The sequence below is a fragment of the Lathamus discolor genome, chromosome 23 (genome assembly GCF_037157495.1).
Source record: "Lathamus discolor isolate bLatDis1 chromosome 23, bLatDis1.hap1, whole genome shotgun sequence".
Taxonomy (NCBI): Eukaryota; Metazoa; Chordata; class Aves; order Psittaciformes; family Psittacidae; genus Lathamus; species Lathamus discolor.
Genome location: NC_088906.1, coordinates 2,202,607 through 2,220,346, shown reverse-complemented (window position 1 = coordinate 2,220,346; position 17,740 = coordinate 2,202,607). Strand labels below are relative to the sequence as shown.

At 47.1% G+C, this 17,740-nt stretch overlaps 1 protein-coding gene across 1 annotated transcript; it reads left to right on the top strand.

The window, feature by feature from the left end:
* Positions 1-7,091: 7,091 nt before the first annotated feature.
* Positions 7,092-10,742, top strand: HOXC13 (homeobox C13). The gene is given in 5 exon segments (XM_065659579.1): positions 7,092-7,794; positions 9,978-10,046; positions 10,049-10,084; positions 10,087-10,200; positions 10,203-10,742. Coding segments are annotated over 5 exon segments (882 nt in total). The 5' UTR covers positions 7,092-7,160; the 3' UTR covers positions 10,232-10,742.
* Positions 10,743-17,740: the final 6,998 nt, after the last annotated feature.

The following is a 17,740-nucleotide window of genomic DNA, read 5'->3' as shown; positions in this document are numbered from 1 at the left end:
TCCCATCCAGGCTGATCAAGAGCCTGCCCATCCCACACACCACCCGCACACGTTTTGGGGGGGAAACCAGCGATTTCAGTTCCTCCCAAGGTAGAGTCACGTATCACTCTACTTCCCTAAGCATTTCTTCTTGAAAATTCAGCCCAGCAAATAATTTTGGGAACAGGCTGGGATCTCTCCATTTACCAAAAAACGTTTTTCGAAGACAAACATCCGTCTGTTTTGGGGTTGTTTTTCCGTTTTCTTGCTTCTTTGCTTATTGCATACATATTTTCCCTAGCTAATGCCTAATAAATCCCAGGTTTCCCATAGAGAGTTACCCTTCTCCCGTCATGATGCTGTTTGGAAATGGAATTGCATCCTTTTTTCACCCTCAGTGTGAACGTGTTGGCATCGCTTGTGCCTAATTTACTATTTCTAGTTCTCTATTTAACACACTCTGAAGCCCAGTTTGGCAATTACAGATCATGCAAATTCAGCTTCTACCTATGGAAATGAAACTCTTCAGTGTTCTACTATTCAAAATGTGAAAAAAGCTTGGCAAAGAGCCCCCTCTCTTTCCCCTCAATCCCTCCCAGCAGCTCCAAGGAATGAAATATTTGGCCATGAAGTGGACCAAGAAGCAAATAGTTTGGGTGAGAGAAGGGGAGGAACAGTCTAAAACACACAGCTCTCATACAGCTGGTTCTGAAGGGGATTTGGCGAGAGAAAGAAGGTTTCTTACACTGGCCTGGTGTTAGTCTCCGACCTTCCAGACGCATCTTGAGTTAATTCGGGACCAGGAGATGGGGGAGAAAAGGACCCCGGATGGTCGTAATCCTACGGCAAGAAAAAAAAAAATCAGAGTAAAAAAAGCCCCTGTATTTTAAAATAAGCCTCCGTATTTCAGAGCACTTACAAATAAAGACCTAAAATTACATTTAAAGGGGAAATAAAGCTTCGCCCAAGCACAAAGGGCTGCAAAGCACCTGAGTGTCCCCTTCTCCTCTCCCTTTTTCTCTCCCTGAGAATATGCAGGCAAAAATGATGAGAGAAAGGCAGTAATTACCCTCTCCAGATACCACTTTGTTGACACCAGCCCGACCAAATGGCCCCCTTTTCTTTTGTCAACGCTTCAGGCGACCTCCTGTTTTAACTTGGAATTGAACTTGGACTTCCGACCAGACAGGGGCCCTAAACTGAGGCAGATATTTTATTTGTCTGTCTCTGAATCGCTGAGTCAAGAAGTACCTATTGCACCGGACCAGCGTGGAAATAATAACAATAATTAACGGTGGGGAATTGCCAAGAGCTGGGACATTCCGCAGTGGCTGTAAAAACCAGAAAGAGTGGTGGGGGAAAAGCCTTTATTTGACTCAAAATGTCGTGCCGCAGTGTTAAGGGCCGGCGGGATGGGAGGAAAGGGATTTTGGACGCTGCGTTGTCACCCCTGGGGTGATGGGGCGGATGAGTGGGACCAAGAGGGATTTATCCTTGTCCTTTTTTTCTCCACTTTAACGCGGGTGGGTTTTTGCGTGGAAAGGGATAAAACACAGTAATAAAGCCGCGGGATGGAGGCAGCGAGGTTTGGCTTCGTAAAACCACCCCTGGCCTTGCGTGGGGCCGGATTCTATATCTATATGTTTCATTTTCCCCCCTTTCTGCATTGCAAAATGCAGGGAAGGCAAAGCAAAAAGCACAAAGACGATCTTCAAGATTTAGTAGCATCTTTCCCCTCTCCTAAGCTGGGGAGTGATGGCGGTGCTAGGCTGGCAGCTCCTTCCTGATGGTATCCCTGCCTATAGTAGGGAGTTGGGACTGGACGATCTTAAAGGTCCTTTCCAACTCAAACCATTCCGTGATTCTAAAGCAGCTAAAACACAAACAAGGAAAAGGTTGAAAAAAGCCTGAGGGTGGATCCACTCCAAGCAGGTTGCAAGAATCTGACAGGTTAGGAAGGAGAAAAGCCGGATCGTCTCGGGTCAGGCTCAATTCCCCGCCTGACACCACCCGCGACAGTTTGATCCAGACCGCGGAGGGGGGCGAGGTGGGCAGAAATCCGATCTTGTGTTTCCGTCCTTGATGCATCGTTCCACCTCGCTCCCTCTCTCTTTGAAAGCATTTAAATTAAAGGTTAAGAAGGGGAAGTTTTATTTTATTTTATTTTATTGTAATTAATTTTATTTTATTATTTTATTATCTGATCACCTTACCATATCCTACCTTATCATGACTTATCCTATCTTTCTTTTATTCCCTACATAAACATCTCCACTGCAAGAGGAGGGTGAAGAATTAGTGATAAACCCAAGGAATGAGATAAATACAACTTCTGCAACCTCTCTCCCCCCCCACTTTTTGTCCCTTTTTGGGGTGGTTTTTTGCGTCGTTTTGGGGTACAAGGCATCTAGCCTGTATTTAATCTTCTTTTCCTGCTCTGTTCCAGGCATTGCTTTTGTAAGAATGCTGCTAAGGCTTGGCCACAGCCTCCGCGGTTGTATTAATTCAGCAATGAACTGAAGCAGGGATGTTAGGATTTATTTTTCTCTCTCTCAGAAAAAAAAAGAAAGGCACGCGAAGTTTGGGAAAAGAAGTCGGCTTTGGCTTTTATTTATCCAAAGCACATTTTGAACAAAGCCTGGGAAAGCTTTCCTTGGATTCCTCTGCAAGAATATGAGATTTAGTGGAATATTTCTTCACTAAATTGGGACTCCAGTGGGAAAATTGCATGTTGATGTCAGACGTTCTCATACCACGGGCTCTAATTTCCCTGAGGGCTCCAAAGCTACAATTCTCCTCCTTTATCCCCCTTTCTTCCCCACCCCCTCCAAAAATATATATATATATAATGGAAAAGCCACTTTTCATAAATCTAGGGAGAGATTTTTCTGTGCGGGCTCATCCTGGTTTAGAGGCACTGACAGCGGCTGGAGCCGATTTTCCTTCAATAAAATTCCCACCTTAGCCATTTTCCCTTTGTATGGAAGAAGTCTGGAGGTGGGAAGAACCATAAATACGTGGTCTTTTTCCTGCAGAAAATGGCGTAGCGAGGGGGGAATTTCTAAATCTTTCGGGGAACAATGAGGGGAGAAAAGGGGAAACAAAGAGGGGAGAAAGGGAAAATTAAAAGAGGAAAGGAAAAATACCCATGTGCCGCAGATTTGGGGTGAATTATTTCTGTCTAGCCCTAACCGAAATTAAGGATTTGCCTTTTTCTTTCTCTCCTCCATCCCATTTATTTATTGGGTGTTTTTCCTCCAGAATATGAGGATGATAAATATATGTTTTATGATAAAATTCGCCAGCGGATCAATTTTATTTTGGGTGAGGTTTCCCTGGCCTGGCTTGACTTTGAGCTCCCTTAGATGTGAGCACGAATGCATTTGGCCACAAACGCATCCGCAGCTTCAGGGTAACAGCTACCTTCACCCGTTTGGGGCACAAATCCTGCTTTTGGAGCTTTTACTTTGAATATCTAGCAGTCAAATTAGGTTTTTATAAAGGCGATCTATTGACCACCTCAAGATCTCCGACTGCAAACACGCGTTCACCTGCAAAACTGTGTTCAGCCCTAAATGTCCGGGTTTTCTCTTTAAGTGGGAGAGGGGCAGTAAAGAAAAAAGCTAATTAACAAAGAAAACGGCTAATTTAAAGAAGAAAACAGCTATTTTAAAGGAGATAAGGTCGAAAACTGCCTTAAACCACAGCAGTTAAAGCGCTGGAGAGAAGGGAATGAGAAACAACTCCCAGTTTTGCAAAGAACAGATCTGGATATCGCAAGGATAGATCCAATTGTTTGAGTTATTCCCACAGACTCAGGGATGAATCTGTTTCTCTCTTCCTTTCCAGGAGGAGGAAAAAGATAGACAAAAATACATTGAATTCCTTCCAGGGTCCGTCTTCAAGATGGCAGAGGAAGGGAAGGGGGAAAAGGCAGAGCCATCCATGTCTTCAGAAGAAGAAAAATCAAGGTTTTTTCTCGGAACCCGCTGGTAGAGGGAGAAGGAACCGCTCCCTGCAGAAATATCCATATAAACCCTTCCTTTTCCCGGAGCAATCTGCAAGCCTAGAGCCGGCTGGAGGCTGAGAAAGAGGAATTTCTAAGTCAATGTTATTTGATATTGATCAATTTTCCCTCTTCCGTCCGTAATTTAAAATATAAGCTGCAAATAGGATGAGACGGAGTCCTCCAGCCTTGATCTGCAAGCAGAGGAGTACTTGTGAGCTTTAATTTGGGGGGGAAACTATATACATATATATATGTATGCGAAAATAAATATTAAATGAAAACCTAAGGAAGGGTCACACATCTGCTCTTATTTCTAATTGCTCCTTCCCCTCTTCCTATTTTTTATTTATGGGTACCACTCTCTTAAGCAGTTCCACATTTTGGGAAGCGGAGCTGGTCTGGGTTCATTACTCGCCATCGCGGGTAGAGCCACCCTCAAAGCTCAGACATGAAAAGAAATTATGACACCGACCCTTCCCTAGGAAACCGCAGGGTTAAATGGGTTAAATGTGATTTTTCTTCTCTGTTACCTCCAGAAAAAAAGGACATTTTTATCTTGTTTTCTTCTTCTTTTTATTTTTCCTCTCTATTTCTCTTTTTAATATTTTTTTCTTTTTCTCTCTTGTTTTCTTCTTTTTTTCACTTGTTTGTTTTGGAGTTTTTTCCCCTTTTTTTTCCCCTCTTGTTTTCTTGTATTTTTTTTTTTCCTTCTTTCCCCCTCTCTTTTCCTCTTATCTTCTCTTTTTCCCTTGCTTCCCCTCCCTCAATTTCCAGCGCATAACGCACTGAATGACAAAATTCAGTGCCCCATTGACCTACTCTTTCCCCGGAGCCGAGGGGGCAAAGCCCTTCCCCACCCGTCAGAGTTATTTGATATTTCATTTCTCGGGCCCGGGTTTCTTTCCTTGGGGCTCCCGTCTTTCCCCGAGCACCCTAGCACCCAACCCTGCCACCCTCGCAACAACCTTTACATTTGTAACGTGCATGTACATTGAATTCCCTCCCCACGCCGCTCACACAGGACATGTGCTACAAACTGTTAACTACATCTTGCAAATTAAAGGGGGGAAAACAAATATATCGAGGGCTGCTGAGGGAGGGAAGGGGTTTTGTTCCGCTCCCCCCTTCCCGTGGCCCCGACATGGGGGACACCCGGCTTTAATTTAACACGTCGTTTCTCTTTCGTCTTCTGCATTATCACTCGAGCCATGTGGTTCTTGGGATGGGGGGGAGTAGTTCTGCTGGGTGATTTCTGGACGGATTCACGGCGCTTTGTGGAATTCCAAAGGTGCGAGCACGGCTTTTTCACTTATTTTACATGTTTTATTTATTTTATTTTATTTTATTTTATTTTATTTTATTTTATTTTATTTCATTTTATTTCATTTCATTTTATTTTGCTTTATTTTATTTTATTTCCTAATTCATATTAATTCCACTATTTTTTCTTTTCTTTTCTTTAATATATTTTGAATTTTTATCTTAACATTTATTTTTATTTTCTTCTTATTGTATTTACTTTTCTTTTCTTTCTTTCAATTCAATCTTATTCCATCCCATCCCCTTATTTTTCCTCTTTTCATCTTCCCCCACCTCTACCCACCGCAGCCCTTTTCCATTCCACTTCCGAACCCACTCCCAGGCCCTCGGAAGGTGCCGCATTCCCGGTGCTCGCAGAGACCCGCTTGGGCTCCGTCGACTTGAACTTGGACTTCGACGGCCCTTTAGGTCGCCGAAAATCCCCCTCGACAGCTCGAGCCGGGCAGGGTGATGGAGAACTCGCCTTCGCACCCCACGGGGTACAGGGACAGGCGGGGGTCGTCGCGAAAGGACTTCCACTCCACATGGCAACCCCCCCAGGGAAAATGTGGGGGGAGCTCACCTCCCTCACAAAGACTGAGACTCCAGTCCTAAAATGTACCATTTCCCCCCAGGTTTTCCCCGATTTTCTACCTTTTTGGGAGTGCTGAAGACCTCTGAGCTTCCTCCTTCCTTTAAGAATCCCTCCCCGGGGGGTCCCCCAAAGGCTTCAATCCCTCCGAGTCCCACCACCACCCCCCCCATCACTCTCAGCCAGCAACCTGTCATTTTACTATCATTTTCCCTAATTTTCCCCAGTTTTCCCCAATTCTATTTCAGCCCGACCCCGCTTTAGGAACCAATTCACATCACATCCTCCCCCCCCCCCCAAAATCAGCCTGGACCAAGATACAACCCTCGGGGCCTCATCCATACCCCTACCCCTCCCGGCCTCATCTCTACCCCTACATCGTCACTGAACTATTTATCACTGATCTAGTAACTAAATCAATAATTATCACACATGCACTCTCTGAATGGACGGAAATAGAATTATTTCGGAGTCTGAAGGGAAAATTGGGGGGGGGGGGCTTTTGGGCAGATATTTTGCTTCTTAAAAGTACTTTAGCCGGGGAGGGGGGGAAGTCCTTTGAGAAGGAAAAAGTAGTGAACAGGTTCCACCGTGAAATGGTAAAGGAGGGGGGGGGGGAAGCTTTTTGGCCCCTCCCTCGAAGCATCGTGGGGTGGTTGTCCATCGTTTCCAGTTGGAATATTGAGGGTGGGTGGGTTTTCTTGCCCCCCCCCCCCCCCCCAATATATGGATTTGAGCATCCTTCGCCCACGCTGAAACATGGCGGGGGGGGGCGGGGAGAGCTTCGAGGGAAAGCATCCCCCTCTATTACTTTCGGGGTGTACGTGGGGACACGGAGGATGGGGGGGGGGGGACACACGACCCAGCCCCCCACGCGTGGCTCTTTGTGCCCCCCCCCCCCCCCGGTTCTTTCTCCCCACGACGGGGCGGGAGCGCAGGGACGGAGGAAAAGGGGGGGGCACCCAACCAATGATCGTGGCGGTGGGGTCACGTGTGCGGGGACACGTCGGGGCGGGGGGGGGGGGGGGGGGCGTGGCCGCGGTGGATTTCTTAATGGAGCGGCGGCGGCGGGGGTGCGGCGCATGCGCGTGCGGCGCCGATATGTTGGGGGGGTCGCGGGGCGGCGGGGCGCGGCGCGGAGCTTCCCCGACGGCGGCGGCGGCGGCCGAGGAGGAGGAAGAGGAGGAGGAAGAGGAGGCGGCGGAGAAGGAGGAGGAAGAAGAAGAAGAAGAAGAAGAGGAGGAGGAGGAGGCGGCGGCGGCGGGAGCAGCGCGGCATGACATGACGGCACCGCTCGGCCTCCCCCCGCGTTGGCCCGACGGCCTCGCCTGCCGCTGCGAGGACGCCCCGCGGGAGAAGAACCGCATGGAAGGGCTGGGACACTGCCGGGAGATGATGCCCCACGCGGGGCTCGCCGTCCCCACCGCCCCACCGCCACCACCACCGCCTCAGGGAGCGGCGTACGCTGAGCTGGCTGCAGCCGAGCCCCCACGCCAGTGCCCGTCGGGGGCGGCTTCCAGTGCGGCGCTGGGCTACGGTTACCCCTTCGGCGGGGGCTACTACGGCTGCAGGTTGTCCCACTCCCACGGAGTCAACTTGCAGCAGAAACCCTGCGCTTATCACCCCGGGGAGAAGTACCCCGAGGCCGGCGGACCCCTGCCTGGCGAGGAGCTGCCGTCGAGGGCCAAAGAATTCGCCTTTTATCCCGGTTTTCCCAGCTCCTACCAGGCGGTCCCGGGCTATTTGGACGTGTCGGTGGTACCGGGGCTCGGTGGTCATCCGGAACCGAGACACGATGCTTTGCTTCCCATGGAAGGTTACCAACACTGGGCTCTTTCTAATGGCTGGGATGGGCAAGTGTACTGCTCCAAAGAGCAATCGCAGTCCGCACACCTCTGGAAATCACCTTTCCCAGGTAGGCTGCTCCGGGAAACGGCGTGCTCACCTGCTTCCCAACTGCCAGCTCCCACCGGAGGTGGGGATGTGCGTGTATGCGGATGAGTGTGCATATATATATATGTGTATATGCATATATATAAACAGATAGATCCGTGTATGCCTGTATATGTAATTAAAGGGGAAGAAACGGCTCTGGAATGCCTCCTGTGCAAGGCAATGTGTATGAACATGTATGGGAAAGAAAGTGAAGCAATCATTTCTGAATCAAAATACATGCCGTGAGCTCGCTTGGAAAGTAACTTTGCCGTTTAATTCTTCCCTTTCTTCTCCCTGTGCTTGCCTCACCTAAAGAGAGGTGCCTTTCTCTTCTTTTTTATCCCTCCTTTTTGCTGCTTCTCGAAATGCAGAAAGCTTAAATAGGGAACAAAAGAATGAAAAACAGACCAAAAAAAAGTCCAAACACCCAAACAACCTTCTCTGGTGGCTCAGTCGAATGAGAAGTGTCGGAGGCTGGGACATTAATCATATCACAATTGCACACAATTATAGGAATAGGTGTCAAGTGACAAATGAGGCTGTTTGGAGGGGAAGGAGACAGGCAGAGGGGTGAGGTGGGGGTTGGCGAGGCTTCTGCCCGGGTCAGGTATGCACCCTGCCCGGCTGACAGCCCGCAAGATCCGGCGAGGCAAATGCCCTCTCCGGAGCATCTCTCAGCCCGAAGAATACCCCCTTCTCTTCCCCTCCCGGTCCCACTGTGCCCTGCGTGCTCCGGGCCCCTAGGACAGCGGGGAGGAGGAAGGTGATGGTAGGTGTTTCCTCCCTGTCCTTCCCTCAGCCCCCTTCCAGCCCCCCAGCGCTGGGTGGGGAAGGACGCTGCAGGGGATAACCACAATAAAAGAGGGGGGGAACTGACCCTTGGAAGGCAAGAAGGGATGGGTCGCGTTGGTCCTTTGGGGGAGCAATGAAGGACCACATCCGTTCATGTATTTTCCTTCTTAGTGACAAAGAGGGACGGAGGAATTAGCTTTCGCAGGAGCTTTTGGGAGAAGGTGGAGGGAATTTGGTGATGCGTTGTTGGCTGCATGATGGGTATATGAGGAGGTTCGGGGCTGGGGGTCCTTGCATTTAAGCTGTATTTGGAGGAGGCTGCCGCCCGAAATACTTTCTCTCCCATTGCCTGCGGCTCCGGCGAACCTTCCCGTGAAGGAGATCCCTGCCCCCCACCTTCAACACCCCAATTTCCCCCCTCCTAAAGAGCCGATCGCCCCCACTGCTCCCCCAGGGGCTCCCCAGTTAATTCGTGCCAGCCATAATCGGGGCTGCGCTGCCTGCGAGGAGAGCTCGCCTCCATCTTCCCGCTCCAGGCAGCTGGGTCGCACCTTGGCGGCGAGGGGATTAGTCGCCCAGGTCTCTCCCCCCAACCCTTGGAAGAGGCTGGAGCTGCCCGAAAGCTTGGGTGGAGCTTTGCCCCAACCCCCCAGTACCAGCAGAGTAGGGCTGAAGCTGCCCCAGCATCCTGCTGAACCCTTACTATTCCCCATAGCCCCTTTGCACCGAACAGAGCATCTCCCCTGTCCCCCTCTCCCCCCGGCGAAAAGCCACTGGGAAGGGGGGGCTTGGGCTATTCTTGCTGAGTTTGCGAGTGCCCCCCACCCGGAGGGGCTTCCTGGGCTGCACGAAGCTGCAGGAGGGGCTGGGGTGCGGGGCATGCACTTGTACCTGCACCAGGCTGGGTGTTCGGAGATCCCCGAGGAGGTTTGCTGCTGAGGAGGGGAGGAATAAAGAGGGCGAGAAAAGAAGAAGAAAACTGGGGAGAATCTCCATACACTGTCATTAAAAAGGTCCCTTGGATTATCTGCACACCTTTAGCGGGTTGACTTGATGCTCCTTGTTTAGCAGCGTAGACTGTGTCGCCAAGAAAAACACGTTTCCACCAAGTAAATTATGAATATTATGTTATGATTCCTATTATTATAGTATTATTACCCTCGCTGGATGCATTTTCTGCCTGCCTTGTCTCTTTCCCCCCCTCTTTTTCCCCTTTCTCTTTGCTTGCATTCCTCCACTCTTTATCCTCCTTTATCACCCCTTTCTTTCTCTCCCTGATGTGCAGAAATCACTACGCCCTGGGATGCAGAACCCCCCTCTTTCCCTCTTCCTTATATATTTTCTTTGCTTTTGTTTTCACTTTTAATTCAGACGTGGTCCCCTTACAACCCGAAGTCAGCAGCTACCGGAGGGGCCGGAAAAAAAGGGTCCCTTACACCAAATCCAGCTGAAGGAGTTGGAAAAGGAGTACGCGGCCAGCAATTCATCACCAAAGAGAAGAGAAGGAGGATTTCGGCCACTACCAACCTGTCTGAGCGCCAAGTGACTATCTGGTTCCAGAACCGGAGGGTCAAGGAGAAGAAGGTGGTGAGCAAGTCAAGACAGCGCATCTCCACGCCACCTGACAGAGGATGACTTTGGAGGAGAAGGGGCAAGGAAAAGGAACAAGAAGCGTAAATATTTATCTGGTAGCTTGAATGACGAGATCATCAGGACTCTGCTGATTCCAATTAATTATTTAAAAAAAAAATATAGAAAAAAATCGACATTCATGAATGCAGATGAGCATCCCCCCCAAAAACCCACCGAGCGCATCTTTGATTTATCCTCCACCCCTCTCTGACTGTGAACCTCCCAGTTCTGCTCTGAGAAATCCACTTGATAAGGTTCAACTGTGTACATTCTTGAGAGAATATACTCATAAGCTAAGAGTGTAGTTATGTTAAAGGAGAGATGAACTCTGAATGTCGCCCTGTAATGTTGTATAGTCCGACCCCTCGCCAGTCTTCCCTATCTCGGGCCATTTCACCCACCGATATATCAATGTATGGAGACCCTATGGCAAAGTTGTATCAGCTTCGTATTTTCTCGGCATTAGGGACCGAAAATAAGAAATAAGCTGCTATTGTGGGAAGAAAACCAAGCTGCTATTGTGGGAAGAAAACCATTGCTCGGTATCGCTTAAATATCCCGACCACTGATTTTAGGTCCTAGATGGAAGGGAGTTGCTGTACGAGACTATTTTGGGTATGTTCTCCTGAGGGTTTCTATATCTCTGCCGTAAAACTGGAATGTCTGTGCTCCGCTGACAAGATGGAAAATGCACAATATTGTCTTTGGGGTTTGTTTCTTTCCCTCTTTAAGCCGGCTAATTATCGACAGTGTTCTTTGGATATGTAAAAGCATCCTTTTTTATTTTAAATGTCTTGTATATGTATATAATATTGTGGTGTCCAGACGATATGTACCGACTGCAGATGACATTTCTTAAAAATAAATACCTTTTTTTGTTGTTGTTTTTGCCTTGAGGAGAGGCTCTTTGTGCATCTCTTTGTAGCCCTGCTCCTCTCCCAGCCTTCCCTCCAGCTGCCTCCTATCCCCACACCGTGAACACAACCCGGACGGGAACCTCCGCGGAGAAAGGATGGGGAGAAAAGGGGGGAAATCTGGCAAATTTGAGTAGAAAACTCTTAATCAGGGGCTGCCTGAAAGCAGGCGGAGGATGCGGAGGGTAGATGTCTGTCCTCAAGGAGGGTTGTTCCCAGGGGAAGTAAAAAGTGGGGGAAATAAACCCGCAGAGATTGACCCAGCTGATTGCTTTTTATTGACGTTTTCCCCCTATTTTTCCACTCTTTTTTTGTCCTTATTTTCCTGCCCCGCCAATTACCCCCAGTGAAAAGGCGATGACTTTTCAGAGACTCTTCTAATCTCTTTAAATCTCCCTCTCCAAGGTTTCGCTAAACCTGTTTGACTTCAGCTCCGTCCCTAGATAAAAATCTCCTACCCGCGGATCTTACGCGGCCCCGAGCCGGCCGGGCAGCTCGGAAAGAAATATGAGAAGGGAAATTGTTTCCATAGGCGCATTACAATCTACCTTAATATCTGCTAGATTTAATCACCTCGTTAAATGATCAGAAGGGGAGGGGAAGGGGGGAGAAAAAGCTTTTAAAGGCATGTAACCTAAAACAATGTTATTTCGGGTTAAATTTGCATCGAGCGTGTGCACATATTTATACGAGGGGTAGACAGAGCCGACACAAGCTCTATCAAGCTCTAGGAAAATAAGATTAGCATTGGTGTTGGCAGAAATGCCCACGTAAACACCCTAGGTGCTCAAGGTATTATGCATAAGTGCATATATATAGAATTTATATACATATTTATACAAGGGTATATAATGGCATGTACGTAGGACCGTATATGTCCATTTCTTTTTATGATCTGGGCGTAGGTGTGTAGGTATTATATGTATATATGTGTGTGTGTTCTGTGTATGTGTGTGGGGCTTGATGGTGTGCGTGTAATTTACATAAGTCTGGGTACTAAGGCAATCTCTGTATCTCTGTATATGATTCTATCACATATAATATGCCGCATACACCAACGTGTCCACACACAATATATAAATTTATATACATATATGCAAGTGCAACCCTCTATGTTATTCTATGGAATGGTGGGTAGATAAGAATGTATGTTAAATATATAAATTTATAGGTACATAGCCAAGTGAAGCCCTCTATATTGTTCTATGGAATGGTGGATAGATAAAATATCTGGGGTTTATATCTATAAATTTATATATGCAGAGCCGAATGCAAACATCTACATTATTCTGTGGAATGGTGGGTAAATAATATGTAAGAGATATATATATATATGAATTTATATTCAAGTGCACCCTCTGTGTTATCAAACGAAGGGGTGAGTAAATCCCAGTCTGCACCAGTGTGTATGTAAGGGTCTACCTATAGCTTTATAAATGGGTACAAAAGATAGATGCATGGTGGTGTATGGATAATCTCCCTGCAGCGACCCATCCCACCCCCAGAAATACCTGGAGAGCTCCATATGGATTTGGAATCCCTGTGTGATCCCAGATCTCAGGTAAGAGGGGACGCCACTTTGTCTGATACTGGTAACAGGGCGAACCGGGAGCTGGATCCTTTCCTCTCACCTCCCCATTCCTTCGCGGGGGGCTGAAAAAAGGGGGTCTCTCTAATTTCTAACCCCCGCTCCTGATTTCTCCAATGAGTGCAGAAACCCGGGCACTGATCTGAGGGTGTTTCCTGCGTTTATTATGAAGAACTTCTGTTTGGAAACACAGGCAGAGCTTAAATTCCTGTGATTTTAATGCTTTTGTCCAAAACGCTCAGCTCTGGAATACCGCAACACCTCCAGCAACCCATCGCCGCAGCTACAGCGGGATGAAGTCGTTGGTGAAAACCTCCGAGAACCACCAGAATATGTAGTTTGGGTGTAAAAAAAAAAATGTCTCTTCTTCCTAAAGCAAAGAAATAAATAAATAAAGGAAGCTTGCTGTGTGTGCAGACACAGCAACGCCTGAGAGCAACTCCAGACAAGCCCAAATCCGACATCCCGACAGCGAACGCGCTGGTGGCGGTGGCTCTGTTTTACCTCATTATACCTGAATTTAATCTTTGTTTTTTCTTTCTTTTTTTTGAAAAAATAAATTAAAAAAAATATTAAAATGAGGGTATTGGGCTAGTGCTGTCGGAAGGAGGGAGAGGATAAGGATAAACGAGGGGGGGTTGTTCTTTAGGGGGGTATATCACTGAGCGCAAGTGATTCACGGAGTTTCCCGTTTTAGAAGTGTTTGTCAGTTGTGGTTTAATTCTGGCGGAGGGGGACAGGGCTGTCTGTGTGTCGGTTCGTGTGTCGGTCGCTCTTTTTAAGTCGCGTGGGAAGTATTAAAAAGGGGGAAAAAAAGAAAAGGCAAAAAAAAAAAAAAAAAAAAAGCAAAACAAACGCAAAACCAGAGAAGAAACAAGAAATTCACTCATGACGCTTCAGGGCACCAAGGGGTTTGGATGGAATTGGTGGCAGATACTGGGCAGAGAAGGAAATCAGGCGATCTCCTGCCATTGCCCGTGTTTCCCACGATATTTGGAAATACATTTATATTTTCGGTGTCGCCTGACGCCTCCTCCCTCCCTCGGGGGCTGGCCCACCGCCCGGGACCCGGCAAAGAAGACGGATGCAGGCAAGCGATGCTGAGGTGGGAAGTTTTACGGGCAAGTGTAGACCCCAAGAAAGGGAGACCCCAACCCCGATGTGCTCGAGACCTCGGGGTTCAGTCCTCCCAAAGTGGGGCTGAGTCTTACAGCCCGGAATCTGGTCGGGATGACCGCGGAGGGAGGTCGGGATAGGACTCTCTGGGCAGAGACGGAATGAGGGACAGACAGATTTTCCCTCCTTGGGAAGATTAGACCTTCTCTCTCTCCGCGCACATCAGTGGATACTCGGTCTTCTCTTCAATGCATGCGCTTTGGGTGGAAAAAGGTGTTTTCGGGGCTGGTCGGACAAAAATAACACTTAATTTCCTCTAGAGAAATCCTCCTGGCGATCCCAGACATGGTTGATTTGAGTTGTTCGGTTTGGTTTTGGGGCTGTGTTTTGGTCGATTAGTTTGGGGAGAGGGGGCAGTTGGGGGATTTTTTTCCCCATATGAAAGGCAAAATGTAACCTTCAACTCAAGTTACTTGGCCATCCTCTTCCAAGCGCAATGAACGAGCCACTTGCCCGGAGGAGAAGAAATTCAAGTAAGAATTGAGCGCACACACGCAAAACCCGGAGAAGAGCTTGTTATTTCCCGTCTGAAGTTCCTCGGGCTGGGAAGCCGAGCTCCATCGGACGGGACCCACCCACCCCCCCCCCCAGGAACACAAATCCATTTAATTTCTACCTTTTTTCCACTTATTTCTTCACACTCCCGATAGGAAATAGCATTGGGAATCGCGAGCTTCTCTTTTCCTTGCTTATTTATCCATCAGCGCCCTGCCCGTAGCTGGGTGTTAGGTCAGCAGGCCGTGACGTCACTCCTGTATTACCCTTGACCGTGACTAGGCGTTGTTTGACCTTGACATCACGAGCTGCGGGGATAATAAGCGCGGGGACCCTCACCCTTGATCTTCTCCCCACCAGGCAGCTCCCGCTCCTGTTTACAGATAAACAAGGTGTTGTTTGAAGTCTAGACAGGCGGGCTAATGGCCAACAATAAAGCCCTGAAAAGGAAGTTTCCCAAGTTTAGCCTTTTCTTTCCTTTGTACCGAGGACTTCGAATAACTTCCCAACCGCAGCCTTTATGGTAAAATCCCGGGCAAGGGATTTCCCTAGCCCGTTTTTTCTTTTTTTTTTTTTTTCTTTTTTTTTTTTTTGGCATATTTTTTGGTTTATTTTTTCACCTATTTTTTCCTTTTTATTTTTCTTTCACTGTTCTGTATTTTCTTTCTTTCTTTCTTTCTTTCTTTTCTTTTCTTTTCTTTTCTTTCTTTCTTTCTTTTCTCTTTCTTTCTTTCTTTCCTTCTTTCTTTCTTTCTTTCTTTCTCTCTCCTCTCTTTCCTTCTTTCTCTCTCTCCTTCTCTCTTTCTCTCTCTCCTTCTCTCTTTCTTTCTTTCTTTCTTTCTTTCTTTCTTTCTTTCTTTCTTTCTTTCTTTCTTTCTTTCTTTCTTTCTTTCTTCCTTCCTTCCTTCCTTCCTTCCTTCCTTCCTTCCTTCCTTTCTTCCTTCCTTCCTTCCTTCCTTTCTTCCTTTCTTCCTTTCTTCCTTTCTCTCTCTCTCTCCTTCTCTCTTTCTTTCTTTCTCTCTCCTTTTCTTTCTTTCTTTCTTTCTTTCTTTCTTTCTTTCCTTTCTTTCTTTCTTTCTTTCTTTCTTTCTTTCTTTCTTTCTTTCTTTCTTTCTTTCTTTCTTTCTTTCTTTCTTTCTTTCTTTCTTTCTTTCTTTCTTTCTTTCTTTCCTTTCTTTCTTTTCTTTCTTTCTTCTTCTTTCTTTTCTTTCTCCTTCTCTCTTTCTTTCTCTCCTTTTACGGTTTTCTTTCTATTTTTCCCTTCTTTCCTGTATTTTTTCTTTCATGTTTTCTCTTAATAGCTCACGCCCATTTGCATATGTAATTTTTATTTTTATTTCCTCTAACACATCTTTTAAAAGAATAGCTTCCTAATCTGGAGGGGGAATTCTGCTCTCGCAGCCCTGCGCTCAGTGCAGAGGTGAGTATAACTCTCCCTGGTTCAATTTCTGTCTGTTATGGAAGTGCTTGGTCTTAAAAAGAAAGGCGATTTTGGGTTTTTTTTGCGGGGGGGGTTGTTTGGTTTGGTTTTTTTGTTGTTGTTGTTGTTGTTGTTGATAGCAGCAGAAGCAGCTTCTAAAGCCTTTGCCAAAATATTATTTCTTAAACCACTGACAGCCAACACAGTGTGTGTATGCACACACATCCCACAGTCTCCTCCAGCACCGCTGGGTCCTAGCTTACTGCCTGCCTCGCCTACGTGGAGCAGCACGTTGGGGAAACCCTCGTGTTTATGGGTGTTTAAGAATTATATCCAGCAAAACGTCGTGTCTCCTGTCGCCTCCGCTTTGGGGGAAGGCTGCTGCCTGGCAGGGAGCTGGTTCAGCCCACAGTGGGACCCGCCGTGGGTTTAATAAACTCCCTTTCCTCCTCACCACTTTCCCTTCCTTTACAAGGAACATTAAATGAGTGAGATCACGCTTTGCAGGCTCTCCAATTGTGATTTGCTCAAGAGTCGTGATTTCTAGACCATTAACCGGTTTGTTGTTACAGTTGTTGGGGGTTTTCAGTCCTCCAAGGGAATTACAGTGCAAAACGCCAACTTCTCCCTCAAAACAGAGCTGGAGGACGAAGCCAGCTTCCTGAAAGTTGGGGACTAAACCTTTGCCTTACAAAGGATGCAGGCATCAGTTTACATTAGTCTAATAGGAGGAGAAGATCCTCTGCTGGCAAAGCTGGGGAAAAATATCATGATATCCCAGGCATTTAACTATTCCTTGCACCGGGGCTGGGACCTGCCGTCTTTAAAACTGAAACCTGCCCTGGATGATTTGTATATTGGATGAGCTGAAGTGTCGTAGACATTTTTATTCCCATCCATTTACCTCTTTCCCATGTTAATATTTCTCTTTTTTTGCCCAGCTCCTGCGGATTCCTTTTTACTACCCTCTTATATAGATATCTAGAAGGTGCCCTTAACACTTCTGTGTCTAAGAGGTGTCTTCTACGCTAGTGTATCTATAAGCTGTCTTGTACACTTACATATCTATGAGGAATATTGTACACTTCTTTATCTACAAGATGTCTATAGGCAAGCATTTTCCACATCAGAAAAAGTAGCTGGGGCAGGTTTCAGTGATATATAGCCCGAAATAACCATTCTGTGGGATTTTCAAAGCCTGTCTCTATTTTATTCCCCGTGTCATGTATCTATATATTTATCCTAAATACTTCCTTTTCGGCCCCGGCAGTTAACTTCTTGTTCGAGTCACCGCAACTCCTTACAGCTCCCAACCAACTTGGGGTGAAATTCGGTTGAGCAGAAAAACTGAGCCATGACGGGATGTGTTTTTCCAACCTGCAGAAGCACAAGGAGACCTTTTAATTCGCTTTTGCCCCTCGTTTTTCCAGGCAGAAAGATACAATATATATGTTGTGGGCTATTTTTGCTCTATGAAGGCTAAATTTCACGGTCTTTTCTGGGAGAAAACTAAAAATGGGTATTTGAAAGATAAATGCGTTGCTGTGGCCATTAGGTTGAGGCCATTTAAATTGTTTTTTTCCCTTAAATTTTAGTTTTGATTTCGTGAAGAGACAAGGCCGGAGGGGTGGAGGAGACAGAGCCTGTGCCAGGGAGGCCGGCGGGGGAAAAGGATGAAATGCGGGATGAGGGGAAGTGGAATTTTTATTTCTCACGCTTTGGTAGAGAGGGGAGGCGATGGCGAAAAACGGGAAGAGAAGGACGGCTGGAGCACAGGGATAAATCCCCCAAAACACAGGCAAAAAGTCAGCCCCAAACTTGGGCTTCTTGTTTTCCCCGTGCAGTGATGCTCATCCGAGACAGTCATTAGCATAAGATGTCGATCCTATTTACTACACTAGACAGTGAA